The 18,825-nt window shown below is 42.6% G+C and overlaps 2 protein-coding genes across 3 annotated transcripts; one reads left to right on the top strand and one right to left on the bottom strand.

Moving 5' to 3' along the window:
- Positions 1-1,214: 1,214 nt before the first annotated feature.
- LOC139907960 (keratin, type II cytoskeletal 8-like) lies at positions 1,215-7,198 on the bottom strand. The gene is made up of 9 exons (XM_071894499.2): positions 6,670-7,198; positions 4,616-4,824; positions 4,412-4,472; positions 4,177-4,272; positions 3,842-4,006; positions 3,478-3,603; positions 2,912-3,132; positions 2,753-2,793; positions 1,215-2,370 (listed from the first exon to the last, which is right to left on the bottom strand). The coding sequence occupies exons 1-9, from the start codon at positions 7,135-7,137 to the stop codon at positions 2,060-2,062; spliced, it is 1,698 nt and encodes a 565-aa protein (XP_071750600.1). The 5' UTR covers positions 7,138-7,198; the 3' UTR covers positions 1,215-2,059.
- A 6,541-nt stretch (positions 7,199-13,739) lies between these two features.
- Positions 13,740-18,271, top strand: LOC139907963 (keratin, type I cytoskeletal 18-like). Of its 2 annotated transcripts, none has more exons than XM_071894503.2 (7): positions 13,740-14,287; positions 15,898-15,980; positions 16,505-16,661; positions 16,824-16,988; positions 17,101-17,226; positions 17,543-17,763; positions 17,991-18,271. In XM_071894503.2, exons 1-7 carry the CDS (start codon positions 13,811-13,813, stop codon positions 18,028-18,030), a joined length of 1,269 nt encoding a protein of 422 aa, XP_071750604.1. In that variant the 5' UTR covers positions 13,740-13,810; the 3' UTR covers positions 18,031-18,271. The 2 variants fall into 2 exon arrangements, with proteins under 2 accessions (XP_071750604.1, XP_071750605.1); XM_071894504.2 differs by having other exon boundaries at positions 17,543-17,780.
- Positions 18,272-18,825: the final 554 nt, after the last annotated feature.

Raw genomic sequence — 18,825 nt, 5'->3', positions numbered from 1 at the left:
ATATGCGTGTGTGCATATATGTACATGCGTGTGTGTGTGTGCACAACGTGATGTATGCAAAAGTGTGTGTAGAAGACGTCTTTGGGCGATCAGCCCTTGAAACCTGAGAATGTCCCAGCCTGTCGGTGCAGGTAACATGCCAGGAGCCACAGCTCTGTCGACAGCGTTGGAGGCTGTCTCTGCGTTTTCTGGAGGGAGAGGGATTGGTGGGTTTGTGGGGTTTTGTGTCTTGGACTTCATGTGAGACCTTAGCCTTGGGTGCAGCTCCACCACCCCCTATTTCATGTTCAGGCCCGTTCCTCTTCAGAGCGTAAAACCTTCTTGTGCAATCCATCTGTGTAAAGGAAAAACATTGTATTCCTCAGATAAATTACGTATGTGTTACCACTATTTTGCCTGATTGTTCCACCCACAAGCAAACACACGTACACTGGTGTACACACACACACACACACACACACACACACACATATACATATACACACCTCTCCCTAACGTGTATTGCTGTGTGGTATTGTATTGCTCAATCTTGGCTCATTTTCTGATCAGTTTGTGTGATTGTGTGATTTGAAATGTTGCAATCAGCATTATGTGTGGAGTTTAAATATACTGATAACCATCACAGTAAGTGAATAAGGGGATGGGAATATGACAGCCAATGACATTTTACAGGAATGCATGAATTTCAATCCATTTTGTCAATGACAAAATTACAGGTTCTCTAAGAGTTGTGCTCTTGGTTTCTCACTCTGGCTTTGTAAGTAGCTCTAAACTTCAGACCGAGGCAGGCTGGGACCTGTCAGGGGATCCAGAGTTCCAGAGAATAGGTTGATTTTGTGGAATATCAACAGTACTCACTTTGTGTCTGTGTGTGTGCGAATGAGAGAGAGATCTTGTGTAAAATATCTTTCTATATATGGAATGCCTATTGTATCTCATGCCACTGGTTGTGTCTCACACATCCAGACTAAATGGACCAGAATGTAATTATTAGGAAGTCTCTCAGGCTGACTGCGCATAAGTGTTTTTTTTTTTAATTTTTCATTTCAAAGTTTATATTAGTTTTTGTTTCCAAAGGTAAGGTGTTAATCAAAATTTCCAATTAGGAGCTCAAGACTAATTGAGAGATTACTCTTTTAAGATTTTCAGTAAAGCGCATTTGACTACAACTGACAATCTAACATTTGACATCAAAACAACCATGTACAACCATGTGAAATACTGTTGGGAGAAGATTTATTGTTGAGCAAACAGGACACCAGATGTTGCCAACAGCAACCCAGCTGAGCAAAAGCTTCTTCACAGTTGAAGTCATGGAGACTTTGCTATTTGTGTTTTTTTACACTCAACTGTCAACCTTTTGGTGCAGTCGGTTCAGCATAGCGATGATTTAATTTCCCCCAAATAAGTCACACTCAGTTCAGTTGACAGCAGTAGTAGGTCATTACACTGAGTATAAGAAGGTGACCTGTACTTACAGACACAGTGTAACAGCAGTGCTTTGCATTGGCCAAAGAGCAAGAGGGAACAGCAGAGGAAAACACATATTGCAGTGCCACCTGCTGGCTAAACAGGTGTGGTGCTGGTGCAGCAATAACTGACCCATCGGCAGTGACTGAGACTACATTTGACAGTAAATAACTGATTAACCTAAACTGGTTTTCAGAAACCTCAACAACAAACCATGCCAGTAGCATCTCACCATTTAACTAGGCTATTTTCAGAGGTAACACTGCTGAAAGAAAAGTAAGTGTTCACTAAAACATAGGCTCCCTAAATTTGGGTATGCATCTCATACAGTAGGATCACACCCATTCTTTGGTGAAGGCACTTATGATTTGCCTGGTGTCCAGCCCCCATGAATTGCAGTCTTTAGCACTTAAAGACTGCAATCCATGGGGACTGGACAGACTGGACACCAGGCAAACTTATGATATTACGAACCTGAATGAAATGAGAAGCATTGGATAGTAAGCAAAGTATGGTTTACGTGTACTGTTTCTTAACCTCCAAAACCAAAACCATCAAGAAAATTTTCAGTGACTGGGAAGGGAAAGCTTCACTCTTCTGCCACGGCTTCTGCCTCCACTTGCTCCTGCTCCTGCTCCTTCTCCTGCTCCTTCTCCTGCACCTCCACAGCAGCGGCGCTGGCTGCGGGCTCCTCGGATGCTACCTGCTCCTCTTCCTCCTTCTCCTTCTCCCCGGTCTTGACGACAACAGTGTCAACCTTCATGACTGTGGCGCTCTTCACTGCCCCATCCTGGCCACTGAGACAAGTGCCGCTAACCTTGACTCCCCCAAAAGAGCTGCTGCTGCTGACGTAAGAGGGGGTGCGGTTGCTCTCCAGGCTGTAGGCGTTGTAGTTCAGTGCTATAAGTTCAGCAGCGGTGGAGAAGTTGACAGTTGAGGGGAAGCGTTTTATTCAAATAGGAGTTACATTTTGTATTGATTTGAATATACTTAAGTGCCAGAAACGAACATTGGAAAAACCTATTCCCTAAAGAAAAATCACTTTATAAGTATTCCCATAGGAACTAGTGTGTTTGTAACAATAGTGAATCTATCATACTGACATGTTTTATCTCCTATTGGGCAGTGTGCATGGAGTCTCTCCTTTCTAGGGACTTCTAGGGACTATACTATCTTCCTAAAATGTAATATGCGATTGACATAGTAAGGGTTAAAATTAGAAAAAAAATCTAGTTAAAACAGTTAAAAGGTTTTTTATGTTAGAGGAAGCGCATGAACTTACAAGTCTGTTTGGACACACTGGTCTTGATTCCAGTTGCTAACCTGTAAAGAGAGATGGACAAAGAAAGAGCAAGCAACATGACATAAGATATATAATGTTGCTAAAAACAAGAAATGTTTCTCATCATTACCTGGTGCACAACTACTTCCAGCATCTTACCTGCTCTCCTCTCCCTCCAGCAGCTTCCTATAGGTGGCGATCTCAATGTCCAGGGCCAGCTTGACGTTCATCAGTTCCTGGTACTGGCGGACTTGCAGGGCCATGTCCTGCTTGGCTCTGTGAAGAGCTTCCTCCAGGTCCCTGATGCGGAGCTTGGCGTCCTTCACTGCCATCTCACCACGCTCCTCCACCTCTGCGAGCTGACCTTCCAAGTTGTTTCGCTAACAGTGGAGAAGAAAGAGCAGAGTGAAGTGTAGTGCAAGCATTTAATAATCCACATATCAAATGATCCGTAACCTTGTCTGAGATGAGAAGACAAGTTTCGTTCATCAGCTGCTGTCAGGTATTAACTAATTGGGCCAACAGCACACTGTTTTCTGCGTTACTGATGTATATTGATGAGAAAAGAGGTTGTGAAGTCAAATGATGGTGAAAGACAAAAGCCTATTAAAAGCTGTTTAAAAATACTCAACAACTCTCGACTAGTCTGCTAGCTTAAGCTTTATAGCTTTGTAGACAAGAGCATTGCCAGTGGGAGACACCAAATGTTCCAAGATGGTCCTTACCTGTAACTTAACAACGTCAATTTCAGACTGGAGCCTCATTATCCTGCGGTTCATGTCGGCGATCTCAGCCTTGGTAGCCTTCAGGTCATCCCCATGTCTACCTGCTGACTGCTGCATCTCCTCATACTGTCACAGATAGGGACAACTCACACTGACATCATCAAAACACAACACTGTGATCTTGCTATGTTTTGGTGGTCTTGTATGCCTGGACTCATTCATGATGTTGTGTTGATGTTTGTGTTTTCAAATGTATGATAACAGTAAGCCAGGGTACCGCTGAGCTGGAGGGAATGTCCCCACAAAGCATGGTAAACTTTGGTTGTAGGCTTTAGTGTGTAATATTGGGAAGAGTGGGTCTCACCTTAGTCTGGTACCATGTCTCTGCCTCGGCTCTGCTGCGGTTGGCGATGTCTTCATACTGAGCGCGCACTTCAGCGACGATGGCGTCCATGTCAAGCTTGCGGCTGTTGTCCATCTCCACCACGACAGATACGTCCTTGATCTGGCCCTGCAGCTCACGCAGCTCCTACACCAGATAACAGAGGAACACGAGGGAAACAGGAAAAATGGACGTTGAGCAACATTATTTTGGTACAAGCAAATGGCTGTGACTCTTTGCTTTTGGATAAAGCTAAATCTATCATTCATTAGCCTACAGTTGAAAAATACAATGAGATAATGGATAGGGTTCTTCACCGCGTCGTAGATCTGCCTCAGGAACTCAACCTCATCCGAAAGGCCATTCAGTTTGGCTTCCAGCTCCACTTTAATCATGTAGGCTGCATCTGTGTCCTGCATGGGAAAACACAGCATTGAGAATATTCATTGCTGCATGTGGCCCTGGCCTTAAGGTACAAATGGCCATTGTGTGGGCTCACTGTGCTTGGAATCTAATTATAGTTTTGAGATGATGAATTTGAACTGAACAGACCTTCTTTATGAGGACAAAGTTATTCTCACACTCATTGCGCTTGTTGATCTCATCTTCATATCTGAGAAATAGAGGATATGAAGATAACATTAAGAAGAACAACATCACAGTTATTTTGTCAGTACCCCCACTGAATCACAGTGAAATGTTATGATTGGCAGTATTGACAAAACTCTATTTTAACCTAGCTTCAACTCCACTCACTTGTTTTTGAAGTCCTCAACCAGGCCCTTCATGTGATACAGGTCTGACTCCAGCTTGACCTTTTCATGACCCAGGTTGTCTAGCTGCTTACGCAGGTTGGCAATGTAGGCTTCAAACATGGAACTGATATGGGAGCGGGAGGTGGTCTGGTCCTGCAGGAGGCTCCACTTGGTCTCTAGCATCTTGTTCTGCTGCTCCAGGAAGCGGACCTGCAGAGAGAGAGAATCAAAGTAAATGATTGGTCGGTCACAATGAGTGAAAGATACAATCCTGTAACTTGGTGCATAAATGAATGACTGTGAGTCGATTGATAGCAGTGGTTGACTTTCAGAGTGGATGGATGGATTGATGGCTTGATGGATGTGACCAGGCAGGAGATTAATGAATCAAAGAATAGATAGGTGATACTGCAATAATGTCCAGTTCTTCATTTTCCCTTGGTAAAAAATACACAACTGCATAGTTTGGGGAGGGGGTGGCCAGATGGACATATGTGGTGTGAGCAGAGAAACAATGTATGTGGTGTGGATAACTGCACATGGCTGAAAGTATGAATAGGTTCACTGTGTTTGCTGATGGACAAAGAAACACATGAAGATCAACTGAAAGACAAATGACTGATTGAAGTTCTTCCACCTCCAACTCACTCCAAAGGTCACATCAATTACTCCTCACTCAGTTCCAACCCATAATTGCTGTGTTTCAACACAGAGTGGCACTGTTTCCCAATCCTGGCACAAATCTTTCCTGTACAACTTTTCTGTTCAGTCCCCCGATCCTGGGTGGGGTCCTGCTTCCACACGGCAAACATGACCAGAAAAACACTGCTCTGTGTGTGTGTGTGTGTGTGTGTGTGTGTGTGTGTGTGTGTGCTGTATAACAATAGTGTGTAGAAGAGGGAGTGTAATTAGTCTTAGTTTTATTGATTTACAGGCTTAACCTGTGTCCTACATAACTTGTAGGTATCTCCTCAGACAAGGCGCCCCATTAAGGAAGTACAGTGAAAGATAACTAAAGAATTCAGTCAATAGGAGATAACAAGCATACAGTGCATGCTTCTGTCTGTTGACTGACCAGATAGCCGCTTCATACAATTCAGCTGTTATCTCTGATTGATAATGGATTCATAACACAATGATTTATGTCTTGCCCTCAGCCCTCAATGGCATCATAGGTTATTATAGAGCCTCATACAGTGTCTAACGTTCAGACAGCCATGCTAGTTTAAAACTATACTCAAAGATCTGCTTTGTTTAACAAGCTTGCCTTGCTTCATGCAAACCTTTTCCTCCTGCCACTCCCACTCCTTTGTGTAACTGCTCAGGGAAGGATAGGCTGTGAATATTCAAACAGGGTATTGAACCTCGAAGCTTTGAAAAAACACAATATCATCTCTGTGACTCTATCTAGCAAAGCTTTAAGCTTTAGCAAGAATGAAATAACACACCTGGCACTTTGTCTACCTTCATAACCACTAAATACTATCTTATTGCAGGATATTGCTTGCATGGTGATGCACCCCTTCAAGCAAAAATACTCTGCTCTGCACCGTTGCCCGGTATGTAGTCAGTATCTAGGTTGATCCACTCATCTGAGCTCTATGATCTCACCTGGTACTGAAAACATATAAGGAAGCTAAAACATTACTCGAAACAGCCAATATCCTCCTCAAAGATCCTTCATACGCTTTTAGTTTGGAAGACGGCATACTATACGTATCCAATTTTCAGAGGGAATGTCCCAAGGAAGACCAGTATCAAATCAAACCCCTATTACCTCAGGGCTTTTTGGCTTGTGTTACAATAACTTCTTCTCAAGTTCCTGAATTATGTTTCTACTCTATGTGGAATAAAATAGTTACATCTTAACAGTTACAGCCTACACTAACAGAACATGGCAACTACAAACCAAAGAACCAACTTATATGCTGTTTGTTTTCATTTTCATGTCCTTGGTGTTGCAGCTTCAATGTCCAAGACAAATTCCCCTGCAGGGATAATAAAGTTTATCTTATCTTATGTTATCTGATCTTATCTTATCTTAAATTAACCAACCTTGTCAATGAAGGAAGCGAAGCGGTTGTTGAGGGTCTTGATCTGCTCTTTCTCCTGGGTGCGGACTGCTTGGATGTTGGGGTCGATCTCCAGGTTCAGGGGGGCCAGCAGGCTCTGGTTGACTGTCACTGCGGTGATTGGGGCCGGTGCTACACTGATCATGCCACCCCCCATACCCATACCTCCGCCGATGCCCATGTAGCCAAACTCTACTGCACCCCCTCTTTGGCCAGACCCCCCAGCAGCATACCCACCGACCACCTTGAACCCCCCGACACCCATGCCGGCACCGCTGCTGCCCACTCCCCCGTAGGAGCTGCGGACGGCGTAGCTCTGCCTGGCACCGCCCACACTGCGGCCACCGTAGCCAGAGAAGGAGCGACTGCTGAAGCCCGGGGTCGGGCCCATGCCGGAGGAAGAGGATGACCGAGTGGAGAAGGTGGTGGTTTTCACAGCTCTAACAGACATGGTCACAGAGGGAGTCTGTAGCACTGAGGTGGCGTGTGTGGAGGCTGAGAGACTCTGCTGAGAGAGAGAGAGTCAGGCAGATAGACCCTCCCTGGTCCCTGGTGCTATTTATCTGAGCAGGGGAGGGACCCCGGCGAGGTGTGATTGGCTAGTTCCCTCGGCAGGGGAGTGAAGGATGAGGGGGAGAGAAAGAGGGTGAGAGATGAGGGAATCTCAGGGAAGAAAATAGCATTGTGTTACACATTTACAGCACACACAGTGTGCTGGAGAGAACACAAATCTTACATAATAGTCAGCGTGCCAGTTTCTCCAAACCTACAGTGGAAAACTGGTAGTGGAAACCAGAAACCAGAAAAGTTTTATTGTCTACCTTCACAAGGTTGTAATTGTGTTTGCAGAACTTGAAGCGTTAAGTTGTGTTTTGCTGCCTATTTTGCATTCATAAGATCATGATTTTGCATTTAACACTTTAAACAGAATCCAGATCTTGTTTTTTATTACTTTTACACACACACAAACACACACACACACACACACACACACACACACAGTGCCAGAATATAAAGTCAAACCTTGGGTATAATGAACGGGCAGATCATTTTATGACCTCCTCTTTTACTTTACAGCAGTTCTCATAGACCTGATATATTGCAAAGTAAATTACGGTTGTGCAGTGTGATATGCTTTATGTCTTTGTGGGCAGTGACTGTATGTCTCATAATTGTGGCAGAACCAGATTTTAGTGCCAACTTGAACAATATGTTCCACTAACTTTATAAATCTTTTGTCACTCATTTAAGCAGCCGTGTTGCAATGAATCCTCACACCAAAACAATCACAGTAATGAGAAAAAGGAAAAAAGTGAATTACATTTTTAAAATCATGTAAAACATCCGTGTAACTGCCCAAGTCTTTAGAAGTCACAATTATTAAATGCATAAAGACAAATTATGTGGGATGGCAGGATGTTGCAATAATCAGCTATGATCAGTGGACCCAACGGCACCACATTCTTTCTGAAAAATAAATAAATAAATAAAAAACTGTCACATTATTGATTGACATTCCTCCCATATCAGCCAAGAGAAGAGCAAACAGCGCTTGTCTTGTTCTCTCCGTCTGGAGAGAATTGTAAACCCCACCTAAGTCTTCAAACGCTTCCCCCACCCAAACATAAAAAGCTGTCCTTTCCACCTCTTGCATACTGAAACTGCACATCATATACAGACATAGATCGACAGAGAGAGAGAGAGAATGAGAGAGAGAGAGAGAGAGAGAGAGAATTCCTCTGTAGCGTTTCACTTTTACAAGTTGCAAGAATGCATTTCAGATGATTCAGATGACCAATGGTAATAGTAAGCTCTTTGTCAAAGCAACAAAGTAGCTCAAAGGCCTAATATTCTGACTTCCTGTGGGAAGGGTATAAGTGCATAAAAATGCTCCTATACAGCCTAAATCATTGTTGCACATACCAGTGGAGAAAGGTCTGTTTTGTACTGTGAATGTGGCAGAGTGAATTGACACAAGGAGGCATTTGGACACTTTATACGTTTTTGATCACTTTCTGTGTGTCTATTGCCATAGTTTGGCATATTACAGCCCAGGCAGCCCTCTGGGAATGGCTTATCATTTCATGATTGTTGTGTTTAAAACATAAACCTCAACCACTAACTTGCAAACTGTGGAAAACATGATTCATTTGTCACACTCGTTTTATGACTCAATATCTTTTCTGTGGGGTTGGACTGCAGTTGCCTAATTTATACCAGAATAAACCCCTAGTTACCTCTGCCGAAATTTTTACCACACCCGCATTTATTTTTGCTTGCCAGTTTTTAAGCAATGAAAAAAAGTCTACACCTCATTACGAACTAATGAGTAGCCCCCAACCCTAAGGTATTTTGCTGGGTTGGAGACTAAATGTGAATAAGCAGAGGGGCAAATGTCATGGAAAGTATCTCCCAACAACACAGAGGTGGATGTTAAGAGTATGAACCAATCGAATTATGTATGTTTTGCTTGGCTCGACCCAAGCAGTGACGTTTTCTCTCCACATTGGGAATGCTGTGTGCTTGGTCGAAGACAACCATATATGTACAAGTCAACCAATGGCTTATTGTTTGACACAACATCTTGGACAAATGCACCAATTAAACGAACACAGCTGTATTTGATTAGTCTCCTTTGATGGCAGAAATATGAAGAGTGATTTTCTTTTTTTTCCCAAATAAGATAATCCTTCGTTGTGCCATTAGCACGAGGGGAGTGAGGGGGTAATTTAAGAAGCCGACCCCCTGACCTGAAGCCTCTTAAGAGACCAGTGATGTTTTGGTTTGTATGAAGCTGCTATATGACACATCAAGTCTGGAATGTGCTGAGAGAGACACTTACATGCTATGAGCGAGAGAGGGGGGATGGAGAGGAGGTGGGTTAGAGGGGGAGAGTTGAAGACAATAATTAGCAAAGACAAGAAACAGGCCTATTTCACAATGATTGACAGATTAAACTCGGAGATGTTCAGCAGGAATGGGGTGGGATACACAAAGCTGCATAGTGCAGAAGTAAGTGGATTGACATCTATGGCAGCAAATGATGATGTCACTACAGCATGTACCATAACAGAATAATAAGGATTACAATGAACTTCATTATTGCAGTGCTCTGTGAATAAAATATAAGAAGAAATACAAACCAAAGACAAATTAAAGGCTAAAATCGACATGAATTTGAAAACAGCGAAATGCAATGAAAATAAACAAGGTAACAACAAATGATTAAAAAAAAAAGCCTGTTTGTAAAACTGTATTTTCAGGAGTGATTTTAAAAGATGACACTGATTTCAGCTTTGCATGGTCTTCAAGACTTTGGAGCGGTCAGGACTCGGGAGGATCTCAGGCTGAGAGGGGGTTCAAAGATCTGAGGTGTAGCCAGGTGCCAGATCAAGCCAAGCCTTAAAAGTCAATAAAATCAGTTATAAAACTCACTGCTTGCTGCTACATACATACAGAAAGGCTGCATAGCTGCCCCATGATGCCTCTTCACACAGAGAGCCTCAAGCGCAGTCCTAAATGAAATCCACACCAAGGTAGCGATTCTGCCATGGACTTAAACAATGGCATGGTTCATGTACTTAGGTCAGGGGATAGGTGAACTTGTGCAGCTGTGTGGACCGCCACACCCACTCTTCTCACGCCGCGATAGGCTTGTTTGCTTTGAGACTTACGCCCCCTAGTGACGTGAGGGTGGAACTGGATGTGTGCAGCCCCAGTAAACTGCACAGGAGGAGTGGCACGATGAGATCCTATCATCGCTGTTCTCCAGGAGCATGGGATAATGTGCTTTGTGAAATTTGATCCATACAAAGGGATGTGTTGTGTGTGTCAGTCTTATGGATAGTATGTTTGTTATCATTGCATTCACTTTTGTTTTTTCCATTTTGTTTTGCTCATATTTCTTGCTTGTTAAAATGTAATTGTTTGTCCAAACAAAAAAGTGTCAAAAGACATTTCATAGGTTATTTTTTCCCCCAAACCTGTTCTAAAAGGCTCTTATGACCAATAAAAAATCCATGTGAAGTGTTTTGAAAGATGGTCTATCTTGTATTGAAAAGTGTTTCATCATATCACCTTCCTTCATTTTACCTCAGACACTAATAATTTAATTCCACATGAGAAGTGTGAGGACTCTTCCCTGTAACAATTCTGTCACCACTGGTTTTATGGCCTCCTGTGGAATGTGTGTGTGTGCTATAGATGGACATGACATCCCACAGAGAAAATGTCTCTTGGTTGACACATTTCACTAACCTCTGATGTGTGACCCCTACACTTTGCCAATGTCAGCATCATTGCCACTGACATAAAATTGGAATACGGACAGATGTAGGAATGCAATGGAATAAGCAAATTGTCTCGTTTTCACCATTTGAGCACCATGAGTGAGTGAGTGAGTGAGTCGGTGAGGGAGTGAGCAAGTGAGTAAGTGAGTGGGTGTGTGAGTGTGTGAGAGTGCATGACATCCGCATGCATGTGTGCATTCCTTCTTACATCAGTCAGTGTGTTCACAACCATGTGCATAAATATGCATATGCATATGCATGCATGCAAACGTATTTCTGACTTATTATATAAGTGTGTAAGGGAGCACTCATTTGGGCTCAAGCTGGCCGAAAGGAAAGCAAAGAAAAAGGGGAGCAAACAAGCCCAAGTTCATCCAAGGCAACGTCAAGCCGGGAGCCTTAATTTTCTGACAGTTGTCCAGGATCTGTGAAGCACATAAGCTCCTGTTGTAGTTGCCCAGATTCCTGCTGTGAATTGCTATGACTCACAGCCTCCAGCTTCTCCACTTTTTCCTTTCTCATTCTTTTCCTGACTTATCTGAGGAAGAAGTGTAATCCGATTTATTAAAATCAGATCACTGCATATGAGGCAAAGATCCTACTGAAATTTCAGTTAGAATGCATCAGAACTCCAACATGCTGTTAGCTGGAATGAAGCGAAGCCAAAACTATTTGTTCAAAAGAAGAGACAGGAGCCATAAAGACGTTATGCAAAGCTATCAGTCAGTGTAAAGATTTGCCTCTATTTCCCCGTCAAATTTCTTGTCTTTCAAGTAGGTTCGAGGCAATATGTCGTCTACAAACATGTAGCAAGGCTTAACTAAACAAGATAGTGGAGGCACAGTCATGAGGGATGAGTCATGCTGATTCAATTTAAAGTTCCTCTTTATTTGTAAGAGTCTCAATCAGAGGCCGTCTCATGGGTGTTTCCTTGACATTTCTTTTGCTACTCTTCATATGCTCTTTTTGCTTGTTGTTGAATAAAAAGAAATCCATAGTAAGGACTTAGCTACACAATGTGGAGCTGGGATGGTGGGAAGTGTGAGAAAGCATTGAAACTTGATCAACCATGAAGGTGAGGTAAGATCAGGGAAGAAAGGAACCAGGTTATAAGGGAGCTCAGGAGGGTGTTTGGGCCTTTGCCAGTTTCCCCTGGGTGGTTCAGTCAGTTTTGTTATTCTGTTCTCTGGGGCTCTGGTTAAAAAAAATCCACTCTGACCACAACTTCAGCCTTAGTGTCCTATAATTGAAAACTACACAAACTTCTCCACTTTCATACCAGAACACTATAATACTGAAGCTTGTTTTCGTGAAAATAATGGTTTCTTATAAAGTCTTTTGACAGTAAGACTCAGGTTTTTACTGGCTTCTAGCTTTGGGTTGAATTCTGCTCACTCTTTATTAGGCTACTTTTTTACCAATAATGAAAACTCCCTAAATCTATGTCTTGCCCTTTATTTCCCCGTGTTTGTATCCTTGTACCACATATTAGTAGGCACTAGGTCATTTTGGTCACACTGACACACCAAAAACTGTACCAATTCAAATATTTTGCATGTATAATTTTCTTGGTGAGTTAAAGGGACATTCATTCTGATTATATATTCATCAAGATTTTGTGATACATTTTTTTTCTTGGGGTTTATGTAAGGTCAGTGAAAGAACAACACTTTGCATAGTGAGATACCAAAACACCTTTATTAAGAGGTAATTCTCATCATGGGCACCACAGATCAGGCTTCAAAGATAATTGTTTGAAATCGGCAGCAAAACTGATTTGTGCAGATAATTGCCTGTAGTATCATAGGTGAATGAGGGCGCCTATTCTTTCCTTTTGATTGTATTCTTAGGTTTAGGTAGTGAAAAGGTGGCATCAGCTTACCTTGGTTCTTTATGCATCACACCTCTTGTAGGGCCTTCTGGGTGTTTTTGAAGCGTGGGTGTTCCCTTTTGAATGTGGCAGTCAGGCTTTTAGTGTTTAGACTGTGCATTCTATTGCCTCTGATGAAGCATCTAACTGTGAACAATCTATTGTCATCCTCAGGTGTTTCTACTAAAATTCATTTTGCATTTAACATGAGAAAACAGTTTGTAAAGAAATTATGTCCCCCTCCATTTCTGCTGAAATAAAAGGCGTGTTTGCAACAGCTATCTCTCTTGCAAACCAGTTTAGTCTAGCTACAGAGATATGGAGGCAAAATCTGTTTATTTTGGGGCCCAGCAGACCACATATTTAGAAACCATGCAGGACATGGTAGGCATTATGCCTTTTATGGGCAAACCAAAGGAATTTTTATGCATACTCACAAACAAACCTTATTTTGCCTAGAATATTCTACCACTGATCTTTTTGTTTCATTTCTGTTTCTTCTTTCTTTATTGAGGCATATATTTTTCCCAGTATAACATGTTTATTACTTTTCACTTGCTTTCTTTTGTTTGCTGCAAACTCTTCTTTCTGTAATCTGTATACCTCAGTCAAATAAATGAATTGTTCTTGTTCCTCAAATGTAAATGTTTCTGAGAGTTTATGCAAGCAAATATGCGTCACACATTTGCCTGGAGACGGAAGAAAATATAAACCGTAGTTAAAGAAAAAGGAACATGTGGGTGAATGAGAGCATGAGAGAAGAGGGAGGAGAACAGGAAAGGAAGAATGGGGGGATGTTGAAGTGGGCAGGGTCTGAGAGGCCAGCTGTGATTGAGGGAGAGAGGCTTAGGAGGAGTATAAGTTCCCCACTTCCCTCTGCCAGCGTCACTTTCTAAGCCGGCCAGCAGCGAGGCTCCATTTCTCATTTTCACTCTCTCCTTTGTTGTGCCTAAACCTCTCGAAAAATGAGCTACAGGAGATCCACCATGCAGCAGATAGGCCTGCCTTCTGCCCACGCGTCCTTCACCCGCTCCACACCCTCCTACAGCATTTATGGCGGTGCTGGTGGAAGGGACACCCGCATCTCCTCCGCCTCCCACTCCAGCCTGCGTTCTGGCACCCCCATCATCTCCTCCTCATCTGCCTACAAGGTGAGCAGTGGAATGGGTGGTGGCATGGGCACCGGTTTCGGTGGTGGCATGGCTGGTGCTGCTGCATCCATGGCAGCCGGCGGTGGAGCCAGTGGCGCGATCCTGGGCAACGAGAAGGGGGCCATGCAAAACCTGAATGATCGTCTGGCCAACTACCTGGAGACAGTGAGGAACCTGGAACAGGCCAACCAGGAGCTGGAGATGAAGATCAGGGAGGCCTTGGAGAAGGGGGGACCTGACATGAGAGACTACAGCAAGTACGTCCCCATCATAGATGACCTACGCCAACAGGTAAGCATAAGGATCAATGATGATGATGATTTAAAGTGGATGTGTGGATTAAAGAAAAAGTTCCAAAGGAGGGTGGGAGGCGTTAGTTATGGTTGGAAAGAGGGGATATTGGTTGAAGTCAAGAGAATGCTGAGACAGATAGATGAGAGGAGGAGGCTCTAAATATTGAATTAAGTGGGGTGAGGAAGGTGAGGAATTTGAGTCTTTGGATGCTTTAGATAAATGCTTACAGAGACATCTGATATGAGGAACCTAAAAATCAATGAATGCATGTGATGCCTCGTCATCACAGACAATGTTGCAAATGTAGGCCTACTTGTGGCCAACTATTACACAATCAGTCACATTAGTGTATTCATTTTTTGTCTTGTTTTTACCAAAATATGGCCAAATGTTCCACGGTCTAATGCTTACATTAAGATTGATAACGCTACACTGAGATGGCCAGCAGCATTGCTTTTGTGGGTTATCAAATTTCTGGCAAGAGAATGAAGGGTGTGGTAGCTATCCTCTTACCCTCCCCCAAAAAAAACTCCCTCTCATGCCACAAACTGGTCAGAACTTCCTCTGATGAGTCACCAAAACCAGGAAAACCATAAAGCTTCATGAGAGACAGACCCAAAAGCCTGCAAACAATCAGCAGACAACTTTTAACAAACAAGAGCATTTCCACATGGTTCTGCTGTGAATGGTCACCCTACAAGCATTCTCTGGTGTAGGAGGTCTCCAATGTGAACCAGATGTGTAACGACACACACAAAGGATCCCACACTACCAGCATGTGTGTATATGCATCTGTGTGTGCGTGCACGCACGCGTGCGTGTGTGCTGGTTGTATAACAATCAGCTCTAGTCAGTAGAGTCAAATGTCACATTCTTTGCTAGATTCCAGTTCTTCAATGCCAGATAATGACACATTGATGGTGGCAGTGCTGTACTTCATTTTTCTCAGCACATAAAGGGACAAGTATTTCCCCTTTCCTGTGAAACAGGATACCATGGATACACATAAAAATACTGACTCACAAACACAAATACATGCACTCACCCACCCCTGAAAAAACGTATAGTATATGTGCAAGCACATTGCACATTGAGAAGAGACAGAGAAAAAGACAGACAGACAGACAGACAGACTGACTGAGCAGTTGGGTAAAAATGTGAGGGAAAAGAAAAGTCTCTTTATGACTTACTGGACAGGAAACCCACTCTTTCAACAATGCTAAAACAAAACAGATTCAGGTTTGGCACAGCAAGATCCCATTTTCCTGTTCCTCAGTTTGTGGGTTCCTCTTTTCACTGAACGTTACCATGGATTCAGACATGTTGTGGCCCCATTGTGTAATCTGAATCTGGGGTTTCTGCGTTGCATAAGAGACATGGTGATTCAAAGCATATGTTTTATAGCTCTATAAAAAAAATTGCAAATCCCATGGTACATATTTATTGGACCAGACCACTAATTGATATTTGGAATAAGGTTACAAATTAACCAATAGCTTGCTATCTAACCAGGAACATGTATAAAACTTTTATTCACTTACATCAACTGTCTAAAGAATATAAGGTATCATAATGCTAATCTTCTAATAAATCCTTTTTTTGCCCAGATCTTCGATAAGACAGTGGACAATGCTCGTCTTGTGCTCCAGATCGATAATGCCCGTTTGGCTGCTGATGACTTCAGAGTGAAGTATGTTGTTTTGTTTTTCATTTCACAGTAAAGTATGTCATGTTTACATAGCCTATGTATTTAGATAGCGACCTCAGCCCATATGAATGAATCAAGCTTGAGTGTCAGGAGTTTCAGATCTTGCACACCAGGAGATAAGACCCCATTTGATCAATATAGAGGTGGTCATGTGATCTACTATCAGAAAGAGATATATCATATCTGTCAGATTGGTGTATCTTTTCAGAAGCAGGTATGTACATATCTGTTGTGTGTGCAACATGTGAGTGGAATCTCAATTGTGCACAGCCGCCAGATTTCAGTGAAATTGCCTTTGGTCAAAGAGCCGTTATCTCCCCCAATCTACACTCAACAATCTGAACCCTGTGGCAGGAAAATCAAACATGGACAAGACAATACAGCAACCATTTCAAATTACCATTGCGGGACTGGAAGGTGCTGCCATTTTGTGGCGTTATTCCAGAAGGTACGATGTGAATATACGCACTGTGTCTAATCGAGATAGTGTCTGTGCGCTCCTACAGGTTTGATAATGAGATGGCCATCCGCCAGTCTGTGGAGGCAGACATTGCTGGGCTGAAGAAAGTCGTTGATGACACCAACATGGGCAGGATGAACATCGAGAGTGAGATTGAAGCCGTGAGGGAGGAGCTCATCTTCCTGAAGAAGAACCATGACAACGTGAGCTTACATCCAGATTAATCATTACACTTTACATATTACCTCTGTATTCTATTATCTTACAGTAGTAAATAACATCACAAATCTTACATTTTAAGTCATTTTAACAGAGCATTTATGTGTTGTTTGCATAACATTTCTTTCTTTCCTTCCATCCTGCAGGAGGTGATGGAGCTGAGGAATCAGATCTCCCAGTCAGGTGTGCAAGTGGACGTTGACGCTCCCAAAGGTCAGGACCTGTCCCAGATCATGGGGGACATGAGGTCCAACTATGAGAAGATTGCTGTGAAGAACGCCGAGGATCTCAAGCTGTGGCACGAAAATCAGGTGATACAGTCTTATGAAGGGTGGTAATACATGAAGAGAGTTAAAAAGAAACCACTGTGAACTATGTTGTTTTGTCAGCTAACATCTTTTCCCTACTGTATCCCTCTGTCAGATTTCAGATGTGCAGGTGCAGGTATCACAGAACACAGAGGCTCTCCAGGGGGCCCAGATGGAGATTAGCGACCTATCCAGACAGATCCAGACCCTGGAAATTGAACTTGCATCCCAACAGAGCTTGGTAAGCATTTCATGGTCTATTTTCTTCTATAATTTTTTTTCAGTTGAACATGAAAAAATCCATATCATCCCTACCTAGTGTGCATTTTATGTGTGCTGGTTTCAATATTTGAGGAGATTATTTATAAAATCATCACAACTATCACATAACACTCAATTAGCAGTTTTGTCAAATCTTCTGTAAAATGTATTCAAACAGGCATCCTCTATTATACTCTTTTCACCACAAGTTGGAGCGTCCCCATGTTGTCCCAAATCAAATTAGAGTTGCTTGATTAAATATTCTTTGGCATTCCTTCTTCTCATTCCCTCAACAGAAAGCCTCCTTGGAAGACACCTTACGCAACACCGAGCTGCGTACCAACATAGAAATGGAGAAGTACAACGGCATTATTGTTCGCCTGGAGGAGGAGCTAGGCAACCTACGCGCCAACATCCAGCAGCAGGGCCAGGACTACGAGGCGCTGCTCAACATGAAGATGAAGCTGGAGGCCGAGATCACCACCTACAAGACCCTGATGGATGGTGAAGACTTCAAGTAAGAGTCAGGAAGAGGTGGGGAAAAGGAGAAGAATAAGGAGACGGAGGCACCAATGATGATGATGATGACGATAACTCACTTGTTATGTATCATAATGTTATGCATTGGTTTGCATAGTTTAGTCAAGTTTTATTACATTATTATGTTCCAGCTGGTGGCTATCACATGACCAGTTCAATGTGAATCTTTTGAAAGTGAAAATGTTTCATTTCTGTTTTGTACAGGCTCCAAGATGCACTGGATGAACTGACGGCCACAAGCTAACTTGGAACAAAGGATTTAGGCAACCATCCCAACAATGAAAGCAGACCAACCAACACCATGAAAAAATTATGAAAAAAAAACACCTACTGTTTTTAAGCCACAATCCATAACTTGTATGCTCTAATTGATTTAAGCAATTCTAGATCCAGGCATAGTCCCATACCACAGTGTAAGGGATATGGCTATTTTAAAAGCAACCATCAACAAAATAAAAGTTAATAAAATCTCATGTTGGCCAACAGATGTTGCTCTTGTGCATGTATTTATTATCGTCACATGTGTTTCATGTTATGTTTTGTGAGGAATCCTTGTCACTCAAATGATCCAAATGTGTGATCTGATCTCTGTTGACATAAAACTTAGAAAGAACCGTTCCAAGGCATAAATGACTACAAATCACATAATTTGACAGTTGGAAAAGGGAAATGTACCTGTTAGTGTTTGCTTGGGGAGTGCAGTGGTGGGAAAAAAAACACAAAATTCTTTGGTAGAGCAAAAGTAATACCATGGTGGAGTAGTGCTGAAAAACAAATGTCCTCCAATCAAAATTCCAGGATGCATATGATAACATGGCAACAGTTAACATGAAGTCCCTGTCTGGGCCAATCTGTAACAAATATGCCACCTTGTTTTGAGCTGTAATTGTAGTTCCCCCTTGGTCCAATCAGTGTATCGGTGAGATGCATAATTTCCCCAAGTTTTGTCAAAATCGGATCAGTGGGCACGTGACACATATGAGCGAACAAATAATGTAGAGCCCCGGTGTAATTTTGAAAATGTGAGAATGCAGTGGTG

This window comes from Centroberyx gerrardi, chromosome 5 (genome assembly GCF_048128805.1).
Source record: "Centroberyx gerrardi isolate f3 chromosome 5, fCenGer3.hap1.cur.20231027, whole genome shotgun sequence".
Taxonomy (NCBI): domain Eukaryota; kingdom Metazoa; phylum Chordata; class Actinopteri; order Beryciformes; family Berycidae; genus Centroberyx; species Centroberyx gerrardi.
Note: the sequence above shows the minus strand (reverse complement) of the source record. Positions and strands in the feature narration are given on the sequence as shown.